At 47.4% G+C, this 23,513-nt stretch overlaps 2 protein-coding genes across 10 annotated transcripts in view; both read left to right on the forward strand.

Annotated features, from left to right (window-relative positions):
• The window catches only part of LOC139787602 (POTE ankyrin domain family member B-like), a 247,762-nt gene that overhangs the window by 218,249 nt on the left and 6,000 nt on the right, over nucleotides 1-23,513 (forward strand). For 8 of the 9 annotated variants that reach the window (XM_071726819.1, XM_071726827.1, XM_071726823.1 and 5 more), the window contains 3 exons: nucleotides 18,593-18,768; nucleotides 18,962-19,046; nucleotides 19,803-20,017. The exons of the other annotated variant lie outside the window; for it this stretch is intronic. In XM_071726819.1, coding sequence (XP_071582920.1) covers nucleotides 18,593-18,768; nucleotides 18,962-19,046; nucleotides 19,803-20,017 — 476 coding nt within the window. The remainder of the gene's footprint in view (nucleotides 1-18,592; nucleotides 18,769-18,961; nucleotides 19,047-19,802; nucleotides 20,018-23,513) is intronic. 9 annotated transcript variants of the gene reach the window in all.
• On the forward strand, nucleotides 136-18,550 carry LOC139787633 (uncharacterized). Its single transcript, XM_071726892.1, has 11 exons — nucleotides 136-293; nucleotides 1,583-1,836; nucleotides 3,379-3,412; nucleotides 3,492-3,561; nucleotides 4,417-4,483; nucleotides 4,964-5,040; nucleotides 5,385-5,535; nucleotides 15,446-15,531; nucleotides 16,242-16,499; nucleotides 17,689-17,841; nucleotides 18,467-18,550. The coding sequence occupies exons 1-11, from the start codon at nucleotides 166-168 to the stop codon at nucleotides 18,548-18,550; spliced, it is 1,362 nt and encodes a 453-aa protein (XP_071582993.1). The 5' UTR covers nucleotides 136-165.

Below are 23,513 nucleotides of genomic sequence, written 5' to 3' on the forward strand. Positions count from 1 at the left end.
TTATTGCTTTTAATGGAACCTGCTTTTTCTTTTGTTCATTGTGAAGTAATGGGGAAAAGACTTTTTCTGAGAGCAAGCAGGAATGAAACTAATGACAGTGTCTGTGTAAAACAGTGGCTTCTGATCCATTTCATAGGATGTTTTGAATCTTTCAGAACCCCACTCATGATTGCTGCTTCTGTTGGGCAGCTGAATTTGGTCAAAGTTCTCCTTTCTTATGGTGCCAATATTTCCCATGAAGACGCTGATGGGAGGATAGCTGAGGATTATGCTGATCTTCATGGGTACTGGAGGTAAACTTTGAACTTTATGATTAGAATAAGTGGTCAGTTATTAATGTGGCTTTTGAATGTTGTTGGTGGCAGCACCAAGGTTTAATGGGGTGTTTAGAGCTGTGTTGAAAGTGTGCTCAGTGATGTCTTCTGATGGGTGTGGTTGCTGTGTGTTCTGGTTTTTGGGCCCAGGCTGATTTTCTGGTACCAATGGGGGGCCCGAGAGAGAGGGTCTGTAGCACCCTGAGGGACCCGTGAGGGGTGGAAGAGGCAGGGCTCAGGATTCCCTCCTGTCTCCTGCCACCCTCTCTCAAAGCCCAGAGGATGGGCAGCCTGGTCCCTGCCTGCTCCCTTCTTCCCTGCTGCTGGGCTGCACTGGGAGCTCTTGGGCAGAGGCTCCTGTTCTGTCATCAGCTCGCCTGTGCTCGGCAAGATCCAAATCCATCAGGTGCTGGGGGCAGCTGGAGACCCCTCTCCTGAGTCAGCCCTGCTGCAAGGGACCCTGGGACACTTAGAACTGTGACCATGGAGATGGGCTTTTGTATAGACTTGCAGATATTTGCTCCTCATCCCAAGTGTTCCTGTCTCTTCCTCTTTGAGCAAAGCTGTTCTGGTCTTATTTTCAAACCTTCAAGTCTCTCTTCCCTATTCCCCTTTTATCTTCCCTTGGGAGGGTGGAGGGGGGTACCAGAGCAATTCTGTCACTTGGTGTTTGGCTAGCCTGGACTACTGAACTGAGACACTGTCTAGTGATAATTTGGAAGCTGAGGAAAATTTCTGCCCTGGATTCTCTGTTAGAGAATCTTTCAAGTGTTGTTGCTGAGCAGCTGTCTGCCCAGTAGGACCTCTCTAAAGTGTCTGTAGCCAGAGGAGGAACTTGGCAAGCTGACATGCATGTAAAGCCTCTGCCCAGCCCAGCACCATTGTCCTTGCTGACTTGCACTGCAGTGCCCAGGAACCACCAGCCTTTTGTTTCAGTGGAGATCTGACTGAGAGCCCTTCATTGCTCTGATGCACAGCTTTGTAGCTGTGGGGGTTCCTTCTCTCAGGTGGTTATGTGTGCCTAAAAGGCAGACTGAAAAAATGTTCCAAGCAGAAGCTAATAACTTGGAAGGTGTGAATGTGCATCTCTAGGGTAAGAGCAGCGAGTTCTGCGTGTATTACCCTTAACAAATACTGAGGAGAATGCTGAGAATTTGTATGAATATGTGTAGGGTGGATAATAAGTTGGTGTTAACTGTTGTGCCGAATGGTGTATGCCAGGATGTGGTTCTTTTTACCAGCTTTATTTCCTCTCTTTCTCTGTGCAGTCTGAGTCAATATCTGGCAAAAGTGGAGGGCACAGCAGAAGCTCCTGCAGAGGATGCTCAGGGTGACAACATACTCAACATACTTCGAATTCCCGAGCGGGCAAGAGCTGCAGGAGAGCTGGAAATAAAAACAGACCTGGAGAACACAGGAGAAGCTCCTGCGTGTGATACAGAAGATATCACCATAGTTACCAGTCCTGAGCAGGCAGGAGCTGCTCCATCTATGTGGGGTGCACCTGCTGTGGACAGAGGAGGTAGGATCCTTAACAATGGAGGAGCTCAAGAGGAAAATGCCTGTGGCCTTTTCTTGAGGTGGTTTGTCAGCACTGACTGTGCTCCCTGGTGACTTCAGTGCAGGCGTCAGGAGGAGCAGCACAAGAAGCTTTGTGAATGTGCTGATTTGTTACTTTTTGGCCTTGTCAGGCTTTAACTGTAAGGGCAGTTGTGATTTGTGTGCTCCATGTCCACTGCCAGGATTGTTGCCTCTGCCTGTCAGGGTGTTCCTTCAGAGAGAAAGAAAGGAACAGGGAAGGAACTAGGAGAGAATGGTTTTGTTTTCAGGTGTGTACTTTTACCTGGAGATAGCCATTCAGGTGGTGAAATCCAACAGCAAAAGCAGGAGGTTCTTTCTGAGTAGTTGTTCATCTTTCTGTAGATGGGGACACGAGAGATGAGTTAGCAGAAAGGTACATGTCTTGTTGATATTCACTGAGTTGCTGTGTCTCTGTTTTAATATGAAGAGTTTCACCTGCACTGGAGTCATCTTACTTCTCAGCATCAGTTACAGGTGTTTGCTGTACTGAGGTGCAGTAGAGATACAGTGAGGAAAAATTGTCTCAGCAAAGCAACAGTGCCTGTGTGTACTGTATCTTCTGCAGCATCGTTTGATTTACAACAGAAATGATGCTTTTTTTCCCACCCTCAGTAATTTTTTAGAAATAAACTTCAGAAAATGTGTACTACCTTGTGATCCAGGAAAGCAATTACATTGCTTTGTGATCAAACACCCAGCTCCTTCAGTGAGTGTTTAAAATCCAAACTATGCTTAGGAGCGCACACAGCCCTAGAAGAATCCTAGAGAATTAATTTTTTAATATAAATGAACTTTAGGTTGGGACCTGTTTCAGCTTTTTTAAGTATGCTATATCAGAACTGTGTGGCAAATGGACAGCAGAGAGTGTTCAAGGAGCATTTCTTGGCATTAACAGTGCAGTCTGGCTGGCACTGCAAAGCACATCATGAGAGTCCTTTTGCTGTGCTGCAGCAACAGAGTGTTAAGAGGGTAAGCTGGGGTGATCTTGAGAGACTTTCTGAGGTCCTATGAAGTGTATATTTTGGGGCGGAGTCCTTGTGCCACATCCATTCCATGTGCTTGTGGTCAAATCAAGAGAAGCAGCACTCCCTCCTGCTGAGACAAATGTTACAGCCCTGTCACCAGGGAATTGGGTGTTGGGTACCTGAAATAAGAGAACCCCAGCATTTGTTGGCTTGAAATATCAGGTGTTACTGAGCAGGATGGGTAGAGAAGGTGGATAGTGATTTGTATGCTAAATAATATAACACAGGGAGCTGCCTCCACAGGTGCCACACAGAGTGTTCCAGGAGGCACAGAGGTGCATCTGTGCACCGACACTCAGGTGTGACTCTTGCAGTAGTCACCACATCCATTTGGGTAAAGTTGTGGCCAGTTTCATTCTGTATGAGCTGTAGAGTTGTCCATGTTAAATGTTTGTGTGTACTGTTTAATTGTTAGCTTGCCAAATCTAATGTCAGCATGTCATTTAACCTTTGAACAGCCACAGATGACCTTTTTGAAGGAGGCTCAGTAAGGTGAGACTTTACAAACCCCTACCACTTGCTTGAGGGGTGATTTTAGAGACATAGCACTCATTTTGCTTTGTTTTTGAAGGAGCTCTGACGAGGAGGGGAATGATGACACTTGGAGTGGTTCTGAAGAATCAATCTGGTCTAGCCCTAAGGTATGGTGCATTTACAGGAAAAGTGTCCTTTAAAAATAAATCTCTTGAAGGCAAGTTTTCTCTGGGATTGAAAGAAACTGCAGTTCCAGGCAGCATTGTTTTCTCCTTAGAATCTATCTCTGGCCTGCTGTCAGTTTTTGCAAAAAGACCTGTAGCTGTGGCAGAGCAAGCAGTAGATTTGTGGTTTGGGGCCAAAAGTCATAGGTACACACTCACATTATTTTATTTCTTCTTGTTCATTTGGATCAGCATCTATTGCGGTGGGATTCTGTAGTGATGGGGAACTTGAGTGTGGTAGTTAAACCCACTCACTAATGCTGGAGAACCCACTCACTAATGCTGGAGATGCCAGCCAGCATCTGTAGTTTTAACATGATCTCATTTTCTTGCATCGATTTAAATAGAAATTATGCACTTTTCTGCTGTGATACTGTAATTTAGGTATACTGTGGTAAGTGTACTTGCAGAGGCTGGTTTATGCATTGTCTGGTGATGGTAACAGTGCCTTGCATTCTGCACCTTTGCAAGTAAGCATTCTGAAAGTGTGAGAGCTGAATTTTACTAATAGAAAGATAAAAATCAGATGAGTGAAACTGTTATGCATGTAAAGATAGTTTTGGAACCGCTTTGCAGAAGGATGCCTGCAGGGGCTTTTGGGGTGGAATACTCACTGAATGGGGTGTGTGAGGAGTGTTTGTGTAGTTACAAGTATAAGATAAACGCAGCACCTAAGCACTATGAAAAAGACAACCTGATTATATTTCCTGTTCAACATTTGATGTGAAAACAATGTTTATTGTTGTGACTATTAGGGCGTTTATAGATTAAATATTTTTTCCTAAAATAAATCTTTAGGTAAAGAAGCAGCAGAAGCCAAACTTGTTTGAGTTATGTAACATTGCCCTGAAGTACGGGAAAGCTGGTAAGCTGCCTGGAAAAGGTTGCATGATGACCTGCTCTGCAAAAGTAGACTTGCTAAGTAGCTGTTTTGTCTTTTCTTACTATAGAAAGTTAGAGAAGTAAGATTTGAAAACAAAGCATTTTTCACTTAAGAAATAAAAAAGCCATAAAGTCAAAATAAAGATATTAATCACCTCCTAAGCCTCTGTCACTGGCCAATCCTTCCTCTCTCCTGCTCATCCCTTAGATGGCTCATTTTCCAGATATTCCCAGTGACTCCTCTTCTGTGAGTAGTCTGGCAAGATGCAAATTGCAATACAAATAAATAACTCCTTTTATTCACACACATTCTAGTTTACTTGTCATATGTCATTTAAGCCAATATGATTATTCTAGAAATGGAAGTCCATAGAGAATAAAGAAAACCTCCAAAAAAAAAAAAAAAGGGCGTAGCAGAGAGAACTAAAACCACTGTATCTCACCCTTCTTCCCTGGTGTGTAGGTTTCCAGGAAGACATAGAAGTTCTCCAGAAGGAGAAAGCTGACGAATGTCAATGGAGATCTCTGTGTGATTCTCAGGTACTTTGTGTGAGGGACAGGGAGGTTGCTGTGGTGGGGCTAGGGAGGGTAGGAGGGAGATCCAGGAGCACCTGAGAGCTTGCTGTAGCTGAAATGAAGCTGGGCTGGCGTGAGGGAGTGCTTCTCAGGGGCTGTGCAGAGGCGGGGCTGAGACTGAGGACAGGAGGCATTTCTTTCTGCTGCTGCGGATTTCCATGGGAAAGCTGAAGGCCTTGTAAAAGCAAGCTCAGCCAGGTTTCCCCTTGGCCTTGCACAAGAAAAGCCTTTTTCAAGTAGTCAGTGCAAGGCAGAGAAGATGCTTGCTTCTGCCCTTTTTGTATCTTCTTTCACTTGATCTCTTTTAGGAAGAGTTACCAGAAGAGGGAGAAAAGCAGAAGAAGCAGGAGGAGGGAGGAAATTGTGACTTGCAAATCCCTGCAGCTGCTGAAAGTGTGAAGAACACTCACTGTAATGATGGCTTTCAAGTCCCCAAGGCAGCCTCCGGAGCCATCACTGGTGAGAGAACTGAGTTAGGAAATAGGATCCTAGACTCTTCTTATCTGGAAGGGACCCATGAATTCCTACTCCTGTCCCTGTGGGCATGGGCACCCCCAGAATAAACACCGTGTGGAAAGCTTCGTCCAAATGCTTCTTGAGCTGAGGCAGCTTTGGTGCTGTGACCACATCCCTGGGGAGCTTCTTCCATTGCTCAGCTATCCTCTGGGTGCCAAAGTTTTTTCTGATATGTAATCAAAACCTCCCCTGATTCATCTTCCTGCCATTTCCCTGAGTCCTGTCTTGAGTCACAGGAGTGGAGAAAGGAGTCGCAGTGCTCTCTCTTCCCCTCCTGAGGAAGGCTGAGACTGCACTGAAGTCACCCCTCAGCCTCCTTTTCTGCAGACTGAACAATCCAAGTGACCTCAGCCCTTTCTCATAAGTCATCCCTTCCAGAGCCTTTGGCATCCTTCATGACATTGGCCTAATGGGGTGGCTTAAAGGAGAGGCCTGCGAGTAGTCTGATCAGGCCAGGGAGCCAGCCAGACCGAGCCTTGCGTTCATCTGCTAGAGAAGAGATTCAGATGTTCATCCCTGAAATAGAAAGGGGGGTCTTGAGGGAATATTTGTAGCTGTGAGGCTCTAGTGCTTTTTGAAAGGCAGTGCTTGGGCGTCTGGCTTCTGGGAAGGTACAGGGGAACACCTCCCTTCCCAAGGAAGAGATCTTTGCCTGTAGCACTCGAAAAGGAGCGTTGTTTCTGGGTGATTTGAGCGCTGTTAGCTGTGAGGAGGTTTGGGTGGTGTTTCTATGGAACGTGCTGTCCAGTGGGAAGCGATAGCAAAGCCTCTCTTCTTCCCTGGTGTGTAGGTGCCCTGGCAGCTGCGCGAGGAAAGGAGAAGGAAGACGAGAATTGTCCCTGGGATGCTGAGGTACTTTGTGTGAGGGACAGGGAGGTTGCTGTGGTGGGGCTGGGGAGGGTAGGAGGGAGATCCAGGAGCACCTGAGAGCTTGCTGTAGCTGAAATGAAGCTGGGCTGGCGTGAGGGAGTGCTTCTCGGGGGCTGTGCAGAGGCGGGGCTGAGACTGAGGACAGGAGGCATTTCTTTCTGCTGCTGCGGATTTCCATGGAAAAGCTGAAGGCTTTGTAAAAGCAAACTCAGCCAAGTTTCCCCTTGGCCTTGCACAAGAAAAGCCTTTTTCAAGTAGTCAGTGCAAGGCAGAGAAGATGCTTGCTTCTGCCCTTTTTGTATCTTCTTTCACTTGATCTCTTTTAGGAAAAGTTACCAGAAGAGGGAGAAAAGCAGAAGAAGCAGGAGGAGGGAGGCAGAGGTGACGAGAGAAAAGTTACAGCTCCTTGGATTGTTAAGAGCAGTGTTTGGAATGTTGGAGCTCGAGTCCCCAAGGCAGCCTCCGGAGTCATCACTGGTGAGAGAAGTGAGCTAGGAGACAGGGATGCAGGTTTTTTTCTCTATGAATAGGAAATGAACAAAAGTGGTGATTGTCTTCTGAGACAGCAAATGTTTCCCTCGGCTGTGAATCCTGGTGCCCACTGACAGAGTAGGAAAGCAGCTTTTGGTCCCTTCAATTCCTTTTCTGAGAACTGAAGCTGTGGCACAAGTTCCACAGGGGGCCTGGCAGAAGCTGCTGCACTCAGGTGCTGTGTGGTAGGAACCTGCATGGCTGTTGCAGTGTGTGAGCTGAATGAACATCCACAAAGGGACAGAAGAGCTGCAGTAAACACACTTGTATGGAAAGAGTGTAGGAGCAGTGCTGGCTGTCTGCCCACCCCTGCTTTGCTCTGGGGAGGGAGGCTTCTAGGAGCAGTAGGAACTGCCAGCACACTGGTGTATCTGGACTTCTCTGGTTTCAGGAGGCATCGTTGCCACCTGAGCGGCCAATGTGCAGATTGCCAGCACTCTGGGGGCGCCTGTCTGCACCAAGCTCTGCTCTCTGGAGCTCTTTTGTGTTCTGAAGGGATGCTGCAAAGGAGTGTGATGTCTGCCCAGCTGCTTCTCATGCATTCCATCTGGCCACCCCTCCCAGCTGGCACTCCTAGAACTGTATGCTCAGGGAGGGCGGGACTCGCTGGTTCAAGTTACCTGGCCACATGGCAGCGATAGTAAGAAGGGACATGGACCCTTCTACAAAAACTGGGCATCACTCTTGGAGGGAAGGAAGATGTTGCTCTCCAAGTTGCGGAGGTTACTTGTATAGGAGCTAAGTGTTTGCTTACCCCAAGCATCGGGATACTGATAATTTAGGACAGTCTCTGTGGTACCTTCTGTGGTGTTCCCTGGCCACCAGGAAAAGGTGAAATCCCATTTTCCAACAGGACGAGTGAAACATGGAGGTTTGGGTTTGTTTCTGCAGGTTTCACACGCCTGTCTCTCATTCAGCCGTCCATGTCTTGTGCAATGAATGAGGGAGCAGTTTTTGATTTTTGTGTTTTTCTGTGCAGAGCACATAGAGAAATTGCTGTAAAAATGCAGCGAGGTACTGCTGCTGCACACCGTGTCTGAGAGAGGGAGCGTGCGCATCATCCATCCCCCAAGTGCACCCTTCATGACTTTGGCCTAATGGGGTGGCTTAAAGGAGAGGCCTGCGAGTAGTCTGATCAGGCCAGGGAGCCAGCCAGACCGAGCCTTGCGTTCATCTGCTAGAGAAGAGATTCAGATGTTCATCCCTGAAATAGAAAGGGGGGTCTTGAGGGAATATTTGTAGCTGTGAGGCTCTAGTGCTTTTTGAAAGGCAGTGCTTGGGCATCTGGCTTCTGGGAAGGTACAGGGGAACACCTCCCTTCCCAAGGAAGAGATCTTTGCCTGTAGCACTCGAAAAGGAGCGTTGTTTCTGGGTGATTTGAGCGCTGTTAGCTGTGAGGAGGTTTGGGTGGTGTTTCTATGGAACGTGCTGTCCAGTGGGAAGCGATAGCAAAGCCTCTCTTCTTCCCTGGTGTGTAGGTGCCCTGGCAGCTGCGCGAGGAAAGGAGAAGGAAGACGAGAATTGTCCCTGGGATGCTGAGGTACTTTGTGTGAGGGACAGGGAGGTTGCTGTGGTGGGGCTGGGGAGGGTAGGAGGGAGATCCAGGAGCACCTGAGAGCTTGCTGTAGCTGAAATGAAGCTGGGCTGGCGTGAGGGAGTGCTTCTCGGGGGCTGTGCAGAGGCGGGGCTGAGACTGAGGACAGGAGGCATTTCTTTCTGCTGCTGCGGATTTCCATGGAAAAGCTGAAGGCTTTGTAAAAGCAAGCTCAGCCAAGTTTCCCCTTGGCCTTGCACAAGAAAAGCCTTTTTCAAGTAGTCAGTGCAAGGCAGAGAAGATGCTTGCTTCTGCCCTTTTTGTATCTTCTTTCACTTGATCTCTTTTAGGAAGAGTTACCAGAAGAGGGAGAAAAGCAGAAGAAGCAGGAGGAGGGAGGAAATTGTGACCTGCAAATCCCTGCAGCTGCTGAAAGTGTGAAGAACGCTCATTGTAATGATGGCTTTCAAGTCCCCAAGGCAGCCTCCGGAGCCATCACTGGTGAGAGAACTGAGTTAGGAAATAGGATCCTAGACTCTTCTTATCTGGAAGGGACCCATGAATTCCTACTCCTGTCCCTGTGGGCATGGGCACCCCCAGAATAAACACCGTGTGGAAAGCTTCGTCCAAATGCTTCTTGAGCTCAGGCAGCTTTGGTGCTGTGACCACATCCCTGGGGAGCTTCTTCCATTGCTCAGCTATCCTCTGGGTGCCAAAGTTTTTTCTGATATGTAATCAAAACCTCCCCTGATTCATCTTCCTGCCATTTCCCTGAGTCCTGTCTTGAGTCACAGGAGTGGAGAAAGGAGTCGCAGTGCTCTCTCTTCCCCTCCTGAGGAAGGCTGAGACTGCACTGAAGTCACCCCTCAGCCTCCTTTTCTGCAGACTGAACAATCCAAGTGACCTCAGCCCTTTCTCATAAGTCATCCCTTCCAGAGCCTTTGGCATCCTTCATGACATTGGCCTAATGGGGTGGCTTAAAGGAGAGGCCTGCGAGTAGTCTGATCAGGCCAGGGAGCCAGCCAGACCGAGCCTTGCGTTCATCTGCTAGAGAAGAGATTCAGATGTTCATCCCTGAAATAGAAAGGGGGGTCTTGAGGGAATATTTGTAGCTGTGAGGCTCTAGTGCTTTTTGAAAGGCAGTGCTTGGGCGTCTGGCTTCTGGGAAGGTACAGGGGAACACCTCCCTTCCCAAGGAAGAGATCTTTGCCTGTAGCACTCGAAAAGGAGCGTTGTTTCTGGGTGATTTGAGCGCTGTTAGCTGTGAGGAGGTTTGGGTGGTGTTTCTATGGAACGTGCTGTCCAGTGGGAAGCGATAGCAAAGCCTCTCTTCTTCCCTGGTGTGTAGGTGCCCTGGCAGCTGCGCGAGGAAAGGAGAAGGAAGACGAGAATTGTCCCTGGGATGCTGAGGTACTTTGTGTGAGGGACAGGGAGGTTGCTGTGGTGGGGCTGGGGAGGGTAGGAGGGAGATCCAGGAGCACCTGAGAGCTTGCTGTAGCTGAAATGAAGCTGGGCTGGCGTGAGGGAGTGCTTCTCGGGGGCTGTGCAGAGGCGGGGCTGAGACTGAGGACAGGAGGCATTTCTTTCTGCTGCTGCGGATTTCCATGGAAAAGCTGAAGGCTTTGTAAAAGCAAACTCAGCCAAGTTTCCCCTTGGCCTTGCACAAGAAAAGCCTTTTTCAAGTAGTCAGTGCAAGGCAGAGAAGATGCTTGCTTCTGCCCTTTTTGTATCTTCTTTCACTTGATCTCTTTTAGGAAAAGTTACCAGAAGAGGGAGAAAAGCAGAAGAAGCAGGAGGAGGGAGGCAGAGGTGACGAGAGAAAAGTTACAGCTCCTTGGATTGTTAAGAGCAGTGTTTGGAATGTTGGAGCTCGAGTCCCCAAGGCAGCCTCCGGAGTCATCACTGGTGAGAGAAGTGAGCTAGGAGACAGGGATGCAGGTTTTTTTCTCTATGAATAGGAAATGAACAAAAGTGGTGATTGTCTTCTGAGACAGCAAATGTTTCCCTCGGCTGTGAATCCTGGTGCCCACTGACAGAGTAGGAAAGCAGCTTTTGGTCCCTTCAATTCCTTTTCTGAGAACTGAAGCTGTGGCACAAGTTCCACAGGGGGCCTGGCAGAAGCTGCTGCACTCAGGTGCTGTGTGGTAGGAACCTGCATGGCTGTTGCAGTGTGTGAGCTGAATGAACATCCACAAAGGGACAGAAGAGCTGCAGTAAACACACTTGTATGGAAAGAGTGTAGGAGCAGTGCTGGCTGTCTGCCCACCCCTGCTTTGCTCTGGGGAGGGAGGCTTCTAGGAGCAGTAGGAACTGCCAGCACACTGGTGTATCTGGACTTCTCTGGTTTCAGGAGGCATCGTTGCCACCTGAGCGGCCAATGTGCAGATTGCCAGCACTCTGGGGGCGCCTGTCTGCACCAAGCTCTGCTCTCTGGAGCTCTTTTGTGTTCTGAAGGGATGCTGCAAAGGAGTGTGATGTCTGCCCAGCTGCTTCTCATGCATTCCATCTGGCCACCCCTCCCAGCTGGCACTCCTAGAACTGTATGCTCAGGGAGGGCGGGACTCGCTGGTTCAAGTTACCTGGCCACATGGCAGCGATAGTAAGAAGGGACATGGACCCTTCTACAAAAACTGGGCATCACTCTTGGAGGGAAGGAAGATGTTGCTCTCCAAGTTGCGGAGGTTACTTGTATAGGAGCTAAGTGTTTGCTTACCCCAAGCATCGGGATACTGATAATTTAGGACAGTCTCTGTGTTACCTTCTGTGGTGTTCCCTGGCCACCAGGAAAAGGTGAAATCCCATTTTCCAACAGGACGAGTGAAACATGGAGGTTTGGGTTTGTTTCTGCAGGTTTCACACGCCTGTCTCTCATTCAGCCGTCCATGTCTTGTGCAATGAATGAGGGAGCAGTTTTTGATTTTTGTGTTTTTCTGTGCAGAGCACATAGAGAAATTGCTGTAAAAATGCAGCGAGGTACTGCTGCTGCACACCGTGTCTGAGAGAGGGAGCGTGCGCATCATCCATCCCCCAAGTGCACCCTTCATGACTTTGGCCTAATGGGGTGGCTTAAAGGAGAGGCCTGCGAGTAGTCTGATCAGGCCAGGGAGCCAGCCAGACCGAGCCTTGCGTTCATCTGCTAGAGAAGAGATTCAGATGTTCATCCCTGAAATAGAAAGGGGGGTCTTGAGGGAATATTTGTAGCTGTGAGGCTCTAGTGCTTTTTGAAAGGCAGTGCTTGGGCGTCTGGCTTCTGGGAAGGTACAGGGGAACACCTCCCTTCCCAAGGAAGAGATCTTTGCCTGTAGCACTCGAAAAGGAGCGTTGTTTCTGGGTGATTTGAGCGCTGTTAGCTGTGAGGAGGTTTGGGTGGTGTTTCTATGGAACGTGCTGTCCAGTGGGAAGCGATAGCAAAGCCTCTCTTCTTCCCTGGTGTGTAGGTGCCCTGGCAGCTGCGTGAGGAAAGGAGAAGGAAGACGAGAATTGTCCCTGGGATGCTGAGGTACTTTGTGTGAGGGACAGGGAGGTTGCTGTGGTGGGGCTGGGGAGGGTAGGAGGGAGATCCAGGAGCACCTGAGAGCTTGCTGTAGCTGAAATGAAGCTGGGCTGGCGTGAGGGAGTGCTTCTCGGGGGCTGTGCAGAGGCGGGGCTGAGACTGAGGACAGGAGGCATTTCTTTCTGCTGCTGCGGATTTCCATGGAAAAGCTGAAGGCTTTGTAAAAGCAAGCTCAGCCAAGTTTCCCCTTGGCCTTGCACAAGAAAAGCCTTTTTCAAGTAGTCAGTGCAAGGCAGAGAAGATGCTTGCTTCTGCCCTTTTTGTATCTTCTTTCACTTGATCTCTTTTAGGAAAAGTTACCAGAAGAGGGAGAAAAGCAGAAGAAGCAGGAGGAGGGAGGCAGAGGTGACGAGAGAAAAGTTACAGCTCCTTGGATTGTTAAGAGCAGTGTTTGGAATGTTGGAGCTCGAGTCCCCAAGGCAGCCTCCGGAGTCATCACTGGTGAGAGAAGTGAGCTAGGAGACAGGGATGCAGGTTTTTTTCTCTATGAATAGGAAATGAACAAAAGTGGTGATTGTCTTCTGAGACAGCAAATGTTTCCCTCGGCTGTGAATCCTGGTGCCCACTGACAGAGTAGGAAAGCAGCTTTTGGTCCCTTCAATTCCTTTTCTGAGAACTGAAGCTGTGGCACAAGTTCCACAGGGGGCCTGGCAGAAGCTGCTGCACTCAGGTGCTGTGTGGTAGGAACCTGCATGGCTGTTGCAGTGTGTGAGCTGAATGAACATCCACAAAGGGACAGAAGAGCTGCAGTAAACACACTTGTATGGAAAGAGTGTAGGAGCAGTGCTGGCTGTCTGCCCACCCCTGCTTTGCTCTGGGGAGGGAGGCTTCTAGGAGCAGTAGGAACTGCCAGCACACTGGTGTATCTGGACTTCTCTGGTTTCAGGAGGCATCGTTGCCACCTGAGCGGCCAATGTGCAGATTGCCAGCACTCTGGGGGCGCCTGTCTGCACCAAGCTCTGCTCTCTGGAGCTCTTTTGTGTTCTGAAGGGATGCTGCAAAGGAGTGTGATGTCTGCCCAGCTGCTTCTCATGCATTCCATCTGGCCACCCCTCCCAGCTGGCACTCCTAGAACTGTATGCTCAGGGAGGGCGGGACTCGCTGGTTCAAGTTACCTGGCCACATGGCAGCGATAGTAAGAAGGGACATGGACCCTTCTACAAAAACTGGGCATCACTCTTGGAGGGAAGGAAGATGTTGCTCTCCAAGTTGCGGAGGTTACTTGTATAGGAGCTAAGTGTTTGCTTACCCCAAGCATCGGGATACTGATAATTTAGGACAGTCTCTGTGGTACCTTCTGTGGTGTTCCCTGGCCACCAGGAAAAGGTGAAATCCCATTTTCCAACAGGACGAGTGAAACATGGAGGTTTGGGTTTGTTTCTGCAGGTTTCACACGCCTGTCTCTCATTCAGCCGTCCATGTCTTGTGCAATGAATGAGGGAGCAGTTTTTGATTTTTGTGTTTTTCTGTGCAGAGCACATAGAGAAATTGCTGTAAAAATGCAGCGAGGTACTGCTGCTGCACACCGTGTCTGAGAGAGGGAGCGTGCGCATCATCCATCCCCCAAGTGCACCCTTCATGACTTTGGCCTAATGGGGTGGCTTAAAGGAGAGGCCTGCGAGTAGTCTGATCAGGCCAGGGAGCCAGCCAGACCGAGCCTTGCGTTCATCTGCTAGAGAAGAGATTCAGATGTTCATCCCTGAAATAGAAAGGGGGGTCTTGAGGGAATATTTGTAGCTGTGAGGCTCTAGTGCTTTTTGAAAGGCAGTGCTTGGGCATCTGGCTTCTGGGAAGGTACAGGGGAACACCTCCCTTCCCAAGGAAGAGATCTTTGCCTGTAGCACTCGAAAAGGAGCGTTGTTTCTGGGTGATTTGAGCGCTGTTAGCTGTGAGGAGGTTTGGGTGGTGTTTCTATGGAACGTGCTGTCCAGTGGGAAGCGATAGCAAAGCCTCTCTTCTTCCCTGGTGTGTAGGTGCCCTGGCAGCTGCGCGAGGAAAGGAGAAGGAAGACGAGAATTGTCCCTGGGATGCTGAGGTACTTTGTGTGAGGGACAGGGAGGTTGCTGTGGTGGGGCTGGGGAGGGTAGGAGGGAGATCCAGGAGCACCTGAGAGCTTGCTGTAGCTGAAATGAAGCTGGGCTGGCGTGAGGGAGTGCTTCTCGGGGGCTGTGCAGAGGCGGGGCTGAGACTGAGGACAGGAGGCATTTCTTTCTGCTGCTGCGGATTTCCATGGAAAAGCTGAAGGCTTTGTAAAAGCAAGCTCAGCCAAGTTTCCCCTTGGCCTTGCACAAGAAAAGCCTTTTTCAAGTAGTCAGTGCAAGGCAGAGAAGATGCTTGCTTCTGCCCTTTTTGTATCTTCTTTCACTTGATCTCTTTTAGGAAGAGTTACCAGAAGAGGGAGAAAAGCAGAAGAAGCAGGAGGAGGGAGGATATTGTGACTTGCAAATCCCTGCAGCTGCTGAAAGTGTGAAGAACGCTCATTGTAATGATGGCTTTCAAGTCCCCAAGGCAGCCTCCGGAGCCATCACTGGTGAGAGAACTGAGTTAGGAAATAGGATCCTAGACTCTTCTTATCTGGAAGGGACCCATGAATTCCTACTCCTGTCCCTGTGGGCATGGGCACCCCCAGAATAAACACCGTGTGGAAAGCTTCGTCCAAATGCTTCTTGAGCTGAGGCAGCTTTGGTGCTGTGACCACATCCCTGGGGAGCTTCTTCCATTGCTCAGCTATCCTCTGGGTGCCAAAGTTTTTTCTGATATGTAATCAAAACCTCCCCTGATTCATCTTCCTGCCATTTCCCTGAGTCCTGTCTTGAGTCACAGGAGTGGAGAAATGAGTCGCAGTGCTCTCTCTTCCCCTCCTGAGGAAGGCTGAGACTGCTGTGAAGTAGTAGTTTGAATGAAGTAGTCTTTCCAAGCTGTCATGTGTAATGACAGTTTTGTTCATGTATGCAGTATAGATGGAGCCTTTAAATACGTTGAACCTTTGGGGTTTGTTTTTCGTTTTTTTTCTGTGCACAAGACATAGAGAAATTGCTGTAAAAATGCAGCTATTTATTTCTGGTGCACAGTGTTTCTAAGAGGGATCGTGCACCTCTGAGAAACAGTAGTGGTGTATTTTTTGGCCATTTAATCAGCAACTTTCCTTTTTACCTTAAAAAGTAAAATGCCACGGAAGAAAGAAATTTCCACCAGTATATATTAAGTTGCTGTTGTGATAAAATTCTTCTCTCCAAGAGCTCATAAATTTGAGAGGATGTGTTATTTTGTGTTCAGACTTTTTTCTCAACTATTAAAGGTACACTCTAGGCCTAAATAAGTAGTATCATGTCCTGTCTTTTATAAAAATCTTTCTTTCTCTGTAGGTGAGCATTCAGGACGTACCTCCCATATATCATTATCAGCTGAAAAAGAAGTTTTCAAGGATAGCATTGAAAACTCTGTGATGCAGGTAGGTAAAGCCAAATATTTTTAATTAGAGTCTGAACTGTTAAATTGTATTAAAAACTATGGCAAAGAAACCAGGAAGTGGATAATGCTGAAGGGAGAGTCCTGTGGAGGAAGACTGTGTTAGAGTCTGAAGTGAAGCTGGATATCGTCTTATTACGATGAGGTAAAATCCTTGTCATGATGCTGTTCTGCTGCTTTGTTTCCATCTGGTTTGCTTCAGTTTTTTGCCATTGCTGTTCTTGTTGTGGTATGCAGACAAACAATGCAGTCAATGCATCTTTTCCCATGCAAAATGCATGTGAAGGGGAAGATTTGTCTGTAATGTGCTGATCTGTTTGATGAAACATGCCTGGTCTTCCTCTTTGGAAGAGAAAGATCAGGCAAAAAAAGTCTTGAATTTTGGTGAGCTTTCTGATGCTTTCCCTGCCTTAGCAAAACATGCATGTGTTTGGCCATGTTAAGAGATGTTCGAAAAGGTTTTTTTCGGTGGTTATTGATGATGGGATTAAGGCAGGCATCCTTTTGGTGTTGGGCATACAGAACAGGGCCAGACACAGAGGTCTGGAGTCTTCTGTAACAGCTCAAGGGAGAGTGGAGCAAATTACTTGCACTTAGTGGCATGGTGGTGTTGGTTTCCCAGTTGGACTTGAAGATCCTAGAGGTCTTTTCCAACCTTAATGCTTCTCTGGTTCTATGATTCTGTCCACGCAGGAACGATTGGCCCAGCTCCAGAGGCAAAACCTGTTACTCCAGCTGAAACTGGAAGATAGGAAGAAGCAGCAGCTCATCAAAGAAAATGTAGTGACTGTTGCTCAGGACAGTTGCTTTATGGGCAATTTCAAGAAGCTCAGTGCTTATGCTGAGCAGAAAGTTTCTCTGGCGCAAGAGAGAAACAAGGAGTTATATGAAAACTGCAATCTGTTAAGAAAACAAGTCTTTAAATGTGAGATCGACAAAGTAGAATTAGAGGTAAAGCATAGACTATTAGCTAATGCTTGAGACTATTAGCAGTATTTTGGTGTTAATTTCTGAGTTTTGGGGCTTCTAAGGGGCCTGCCTGTTCCTCAGAAAGTCAACTTCAGGCACTGACCTAAGCTTTCTCTTCTCTATTTTATGGTGTGTAGCAATATTTAAATTTGTTTGTTCTTTGTGGCTCTGTGAAAGACAAATAACTGCACAGAAGACTCATTAGGACCTCAATTAAAGTGTCTTTCTGCAAACGCACAGTGCACACGAGTAGGAAACCTGCTCCTCTGCAGAGCACTGGCCTAAGTTTCTGTGCACAAACCAAGTCCGCTTTCTGCATGTAGATGGTTTTGATCATGAAAAGAGGTGGGAGAGAATAAGGACAGGGACTTGGAATGAGGAATAGGAGGACAGTTTCAAAAGCTATATGTAACGGCAGAAGGCATTGTTACGTGTGCGCCTAGGAAAAGGTGTGCTCTGCTCTACTGAGTCTTCTACCAGCCCCAGGCAGACCAATGATTTAATTTCTTTTAGAAGGAAGAGGGGAAAGAAGTCCAGCAGTGCTGTCAGTCATTTTACCCTGTGATTTGCTTTGTATTCTTAGTACCAAAATAAAAGGTTTCTTCTGAAGATGGTAGTTGGGTGGGTGGGTGGCTGAATGGATGGACTATCCCTGTTTTTGAAAGCCAACCTGTCAGTATGGAGGCAGTTGTTACTCTGAAATGAACTTGGTAAGAAAACTGCAGGAGGATATGTTTCAACATATACTTAAAATGTTTGTCAAAAGAGCTTTCAGATCTACGTTTTCATTTCATGATAGTTGTATAATGGAGAAGTAGAACCAAGGACCTTATACAATGTCCTGCCTCTAGTCACCAGGGTAATATCTGCAGTCAGACTGTGGCACTTAGATCACAACAGGTTTCATTGAGTTTTGTTTAAAAAAATATATGATTCAGTGTATGCTTGTGTATTGTTCAAGAAGAGTAATACTTGAGGCTTTTTTTATTTATTAGAAATCCTCCTGAAGAGCTGTTGGTAGTCTGGATGTGCTCAGTGTTTGGCTGCTGATGGCAGGCGAAGTTTTCCTACCTTTTGAGTTCAGGACGGGTTTAATTGTATAATAAAATAAGCTAAAGGCAGAATTCATGTTCTTATAACTGTCTTCATGCTCATGTTACCATTTCATTAGTGCAAGATCAGAGAGCTGCAACTGGAGCTTGCTGATGCTCTGAAAAAGCTGTCCATGGCAGAAGCTTCGCTTGACCTCACTATGCGCTGCAGCAGGAACCTGGAGGAAGCCAAGCTGGGCTTGCAGAAGGAATTGGGAGAGGGTAAATCCAAGGTACACAAACTTGTCCTAGAATCCTAGAATAAGCTTCAACATGATATATAGGATGATGTGTGGAGGACTTGCACTGTTTTACAAGCTTGGTATCTTTGTCTTTGACATGGTCAAAGGTTTTTATGTGGCTCTGCAAAAGAGACTGACGTGTCTATCACTTACTACATGTAGTTTGGCCCAGCAGTTTGTCTGATTTCTGAAGGACAGTAGAAATAAGGGAGTGCTGCAGTTGGGCTTCTTTATGCTCACACCTCCCACCAGTAACAGAGAATCATAGAACTGTTTTGGTTGGAAAAGACCTTTAAGATCAAGTCCAACTGTTATCTCAGCCCTACTAAGCCCACCACTTACTCCTGTCCCTCAGCACCACATCTCCACATCTTTGAAGTCTCTGTAGAGACTGTGACTCAACCCCTTCCCTGGGCAGCTGGTTCCAGTGGCTGACAATCTTTTTGGTGAAAACATTTTTCCTTGCACTTGTTGAATCTCATATTGTCGGCCTCAGCACATCGATCCAGCCTGTCCAGGTCCTCTGCAGAGCTTCCCTGGCTCATCAGATCAACTCTCTCACCAATTTGGTGTCATTTGCAAACTGACTGAGGGTGCACCTGATCCCCTCGTTCAGATCATTGTTCAGAGGCATTGTTCAGAGATCATCATTCAGAGGCAGTCCCTGAGCTCTTCAGCAGCAGTGCAATCCTGTCCATAAAAGCTCAGCTGACTGCTGTGGAATCTTCCTCTGCTTTCACAGCTGCAGGAGTTGGAAGAACAACATCTTCAGTGTGAGCGTTGTATTCGTGACTTGAAGACTGCTCTGGAGAATAAGGAAAGGGAAGTAAGAGATTCTTTCCAGAGACTGGAAGGCCTCCTGTTAGCATCTTCTGAGAGGATTACTGCAATGAAACACCTGGAGGAACGCGTGCAGTGGTAAGAGAGTAGCACAGTGAACCAAGGTGTCTGTTGCTGTCTGGGGTTGTGTGAAAACCACAAGACAGCTTTGTTGCATCACAGGAAGTTAACAAATGGGTTTGAAGATGCTTTTGTTTGTCCTTTCCCTGTTGTTCTTTAAGAATTGGTGCTCTGGTAGATTTCTGTAATAAGACCTATATTTCTGTTTAAGCCTTGAAGCTGAAAGTGCTAGACTGGAAGGCACAGTCCAGCAGCAAAGTAGGAGAATTGAAGCCCTTCTGCAAGGCTCATCCCTGGTAAGCTGCTCATAAACTGCCCCTGTAGTGAGCTCCTCAGCCTGTAAGCCGATTGCTGTGGGGCCTTTGAACCTTTAAACTTTGTTTGGACTTGGTGATCTTAGAGGTCTTTTCCAAATGTGAGAATTGTATGATTCTGTAATCCTGGCCATGATCCAGGAGAGGGGCTTCTGAAAGTGTTCTCTGTTATTCTTTCCCTAGGGCAAAGTGGCAGGGGGGGGGGATTCCTTCTTGGAGGAACCCTTTTCTCTATGCCCTGTCCTACAAGGACAGTGTTTCTTCATTAGCAGCTTTGATGAATAACAGTACTGAGAGGGAGGGATTCTTTCTGAATGGAAAGAATTCTTGCCTGTGGTAGCTCCTGGGTTCTGCCTCAGCTGTTAAGGGGAGTGAGGAGGCACAGGTGCCTCAGGGAGCAGATCAGCCTCCTTACGGAGTGCTGTGGGGCACAGGAGAATGGAAGGGACAAGGCAGGGACAGGGCGAGGAAGGAGACAGGCTGGGAAGAGGTGAACTCAAGGAGAAAGGGAGGGACGAGACGGGAGAAAGGAGCAAACCAACAGCAAGTACCAGGAGCAGCTGGAGAGGCAAAGCCCAGCGCAGCTCAACACAGGAGCCACAAAGGGGGGCTGAGGCTGAGGGAAAGGTGCCTCAGGGAGTAAGTAAATCTGTGCCCTTGACATTGGGCAGGTTCAGCTGAGGGGTGGGAGAGTTCCCTTTTTCTTTGTGGTGGGTAAAAGTGTGTTGCCTGCTTCAGGAGCAGGCAGCTTCCCAGGACAGACTGGAACAGAGCAGAGCCCATGACCATGATGCAGAGAGAAAGCTGCTGCTCTGCAGAATTGGAGGCCTTGAACAGGAATTGGAAAGTAAGAAGTACACCCTGAGAGAGAACATTGTTCAAATACAAAAATACGAACAGCTGTATCTGGAGGAAGTGAAAAAGAGAAGATGCCTACAAAATGAACTGGAAAGGTAGGTACATGCTTTTTGAAATGGTAATAAGAGACTATTTTTTTTTCTGATGCATTTTCCTCCAAAATTTTCTCTTCTACATCTGGCCAGCATAATGTCTGTACTCCTGAGATGGCATATTTGTGAGGAAGGTTCCTTTAACCCTCCCTCTGTCTTAATTTCTCTTGGGCATTCCGAGAGTAACATGGAATTAATGTTTTTTTTAATTATTAGTTGTACTTTAACAGCCAGCCTTTTTGCCAGACTTTAATAATCTCCTGCTTTTCTTCAGTGAATGGCAACTCCCCCCACCCCCCATGAATTTTATGTTCTGTACTGCTTGAATAAGGATGGGCCCTTCAGAGAACAGAATCTGATTATATGAAGGAAAAAAGTGGATATCTTTTTTGGCTTCCATTTGAGGGGCATGGTTTGAACTTCCCATGGGAAAAGGGTGTGTAGCTCAGAGTTGTTGTGCAGGTGCCCTCTGCCTTTTGGAAGAAGCTGTGTAAGAAAATGGCATTCACAGATTGCTTTGAAACTCTAGTGCTGAGCAGTCCCAAGTGCTGGTAACTCTTGCTGCTCCTTGTGGCTAGTGTGACTGCTGAGAAATTCTCAAAAAAAACTCGTATCAAATGCTGTTCTGGGTTTGGTCTCTCCTAATCCCTTCTACTTTCACAAGTTGAATTATAATCAAAGACCTGGAGGGTAACTGGGCCAAAGTTACTTCCAAAGATAATTTTTGTTATGTGTCTAAATGTTTCAGAACTGATGGAAACAAAGGAAAGTAATTTGGAAGATGGAAGAACACACTTCCCATCAGTGGAGGCCTGGCTGTCAGTCCATTTCACCATTCAACTCACCTGGGACATCCTGGCACCAGTCTGGCTATGGGCACAAGTCCAAGTTCAGTAGGAAGTTTCCCAAGTTCACCCATAGGAGCAGAGTCTGTGGGGAACAGAGATTTGCTCCTGTTATGCAGTCAAGGTAAACATTTTGTAATCCTGTGATGCGAGACCATCCCCCTGCAATCCTGTCCTCATGTACTGCTGAAGAGCATCTGTAAGCAAGGTTGAGCTTCGTAGCCTAAAGTTACAACTTTTTTGTAGTTCCAGACCACATGGCGTATATATACCAAAACAACTCCCCCTCATCCAAACAGTAGACAGCTACATGTGGTAGTAGGGGTGAAGAGTTTTGTCTTTGAGGGTTGTACTGTTTTCCAAGAGTGCTCAATGTGCCTGGAGGAGCTGCTGCATGTTTTGAGAATAGTGGGAGCCTAAAAACCTTGCAGAAAAATGTACTGAAGGAACGGGCTGCAAGTGAACTAGGGCTTGGAGAACAAGAAACAGCTGCCAGTTTCTAAGGAGCAGTCTTGCCCTTTTCTCCTTTTCTTCAGACAAAAAATATAAGTACAAATTCAGAGCAGCTGCCAGCTCTTGGCTGGTTTGGCTGAGAAAAGAGCAAGAGGGAGAACAAGATGTGAATCAAAATCCCCTCTTTGCCTTTGCTTGTAGGGGCATCTGTTTCCATTGTTATACCAGCCTGTTGGGTGGGAAATCTGATGAAATAGTCTCAGGAATTGGGTCTCTATGCTTTCTGTGGAAGTTGGCTGACAGATGGAGGTGTAAGTGCAGCTGCTGTGGGGAGAAGGTAAGGTGCAGGTCCTGCCTGTAGATCCTGTTGTGTGCTGAAGAGCAAAGCAGTGCTCCTCATGAGTAAAGATGAAAAGGTGATGTGCAAAGCAGTCTCTGCAAGGCACCTCAAGGGCTGCTGTTGTGTAGAGGCAGGGAAATGGGAAGAGTCCCCACAAGGCTGTCAGGGCCCATGAGCTCCAGGGGAAGGAGCAGTCCCACACCCCCTTCCCAAGAAGAGCAGCAGAGCTCTGGTAGCAGAGAGCCATGGGGATGAGCCAAGAGTGCAGATCCCCAGGGCAGCCCCTGGGGACAGGCAGATCTGCATTCCTGCCAGGTCATGGTGTCCATGGGTGAGGGTCAGGGCTGAGAGCAGCTTGGGGCCGTGGCAGCATCTTGTAGGTTTGGTACTGTAGGGGACTGGAACTTGTCCTTGTCGTGGCCAGACCTACAGGTCCTGTTGTCACTGTGCAGGGGACAGTGCTCAGGAAAGAGGTGATGGGAGGGGAGGGCTGGAGGTGAGGCATCCTCCTCACTTCTTTGAGGAATCCTTTTCTGTCTTCCAGAGACAGTGGTCTTTGTTTAGCAGCTGGAAATATTGCTGAGAGAGAGGGGGCATTCTTCCCAAATGAATTCTTGAGGGTGGTTGCTCTGGGCTTCTGCCTTGGCTGCTGAGGGGAGTGAGGAGGCACAGTTGCCTCCCAGAGTAAAGCTGGGCCTTGACACTGGGCCGGTACAACTGGTGGGCAGGGAGAGTTCCCTCTTTCCCTGTGGTGGTTGCAAGTGTGTTATCTGCTTCAGGAGCAGGCAGCCTCCCAGGACAGTCTAGAAGAGATCAGAGCCTGTGACCACCATGCACAGAGAAAGCTTCTGATGTGCAGAATCAGAGATCTCAGATGGGAATTAGGCAACATAAAAAATACCCTCCAAGAAAGCATTTTTGATTAAGAAAAATAGGAAAATCTGAATTTGGAGGAAGTAAAACATAGAAGCTTTGTAGAAGAAAGAAAGGTAAACAGATGCTTTTTGGAGTGCTAATAAAAGGCTCCTTTTTTTTTCCAGTGTTTTCCTGCTGGTTTTCCTCTCTTACATCTGGTGAGCATTATGTATGTAAGCCTAGCATATTAGTGAGGAAAATTCCTTAAGACCCTTTGCCTTCATTAGAACTATCTTTAATTTTTCTGGAGTGTTCCAACAGTAACAACACTGATCATGCTGTCAAAAAACAGGGTTGCAAGCCTATGAGGCACGGGTCAGCATTTTAAAATCCTGTTCTCTGCTACTCCTGAAGAGAATCCATGAGCAGGGCTGTTACAATTTATTTGTAGTTCCAAACCGTATGGTCTGTTTCTGTTTCTATTTTCCATCTGCACTCTTGTGTTGCAAGAGTCTTGGCACTGTTGCTGTTTTAACTTGCTTCATTTACATAAGCCATGTTCTTATTTCTCCCTGAAGATCTTTGAACTAAAGGCCATTTTTCTTTCTTCTTCAGCTCTTTAATCACTTTTCTCTTTTCTTTCAGCCAGATAAAATACAAGGTTTGTAGCCAAGTACTGTTTAATGTTGGGATGAATTTTATACCGGAAATGTTTTGTCTCTTGATGCTGTTGGGCTTTGATTCAAACTTAGTGATGCAAACCCATTTTCCTAATGCTGTAAAAACGTTGCAGTTGCTATTTGGTCCAAGTGAAAGAATGACTGCTGCAGAGTACTTTCATCCCTCATGTATTTGTCATGCTGTGGCTTCTGTGGCAATGAAGGATCTTTCGAGTGTCCAGTGGACCTTCTTGGCTTGTGAAGGCTCCAGAGAGGAGGGAAAGTGGTTTCTTCTACCACCTCAACTCCTACTGCTTTGCTTAGGATTGGTCCTGTTTTGGGATCAT

Source organism: Heliangelus exortis, chromosome 27 (genome assembly GCF_036169615.1).
Source record: "Heliangelus exortis chromosome 27, bHelExo1.hap1, whole genome shotgun sequence".
NCBI classification, from domain to species: Eukaryota; Metazoa; Chordata; class Aves; order Apodiformes; family Trochilidae; genus Heliangelus; species Heliangelus exortis.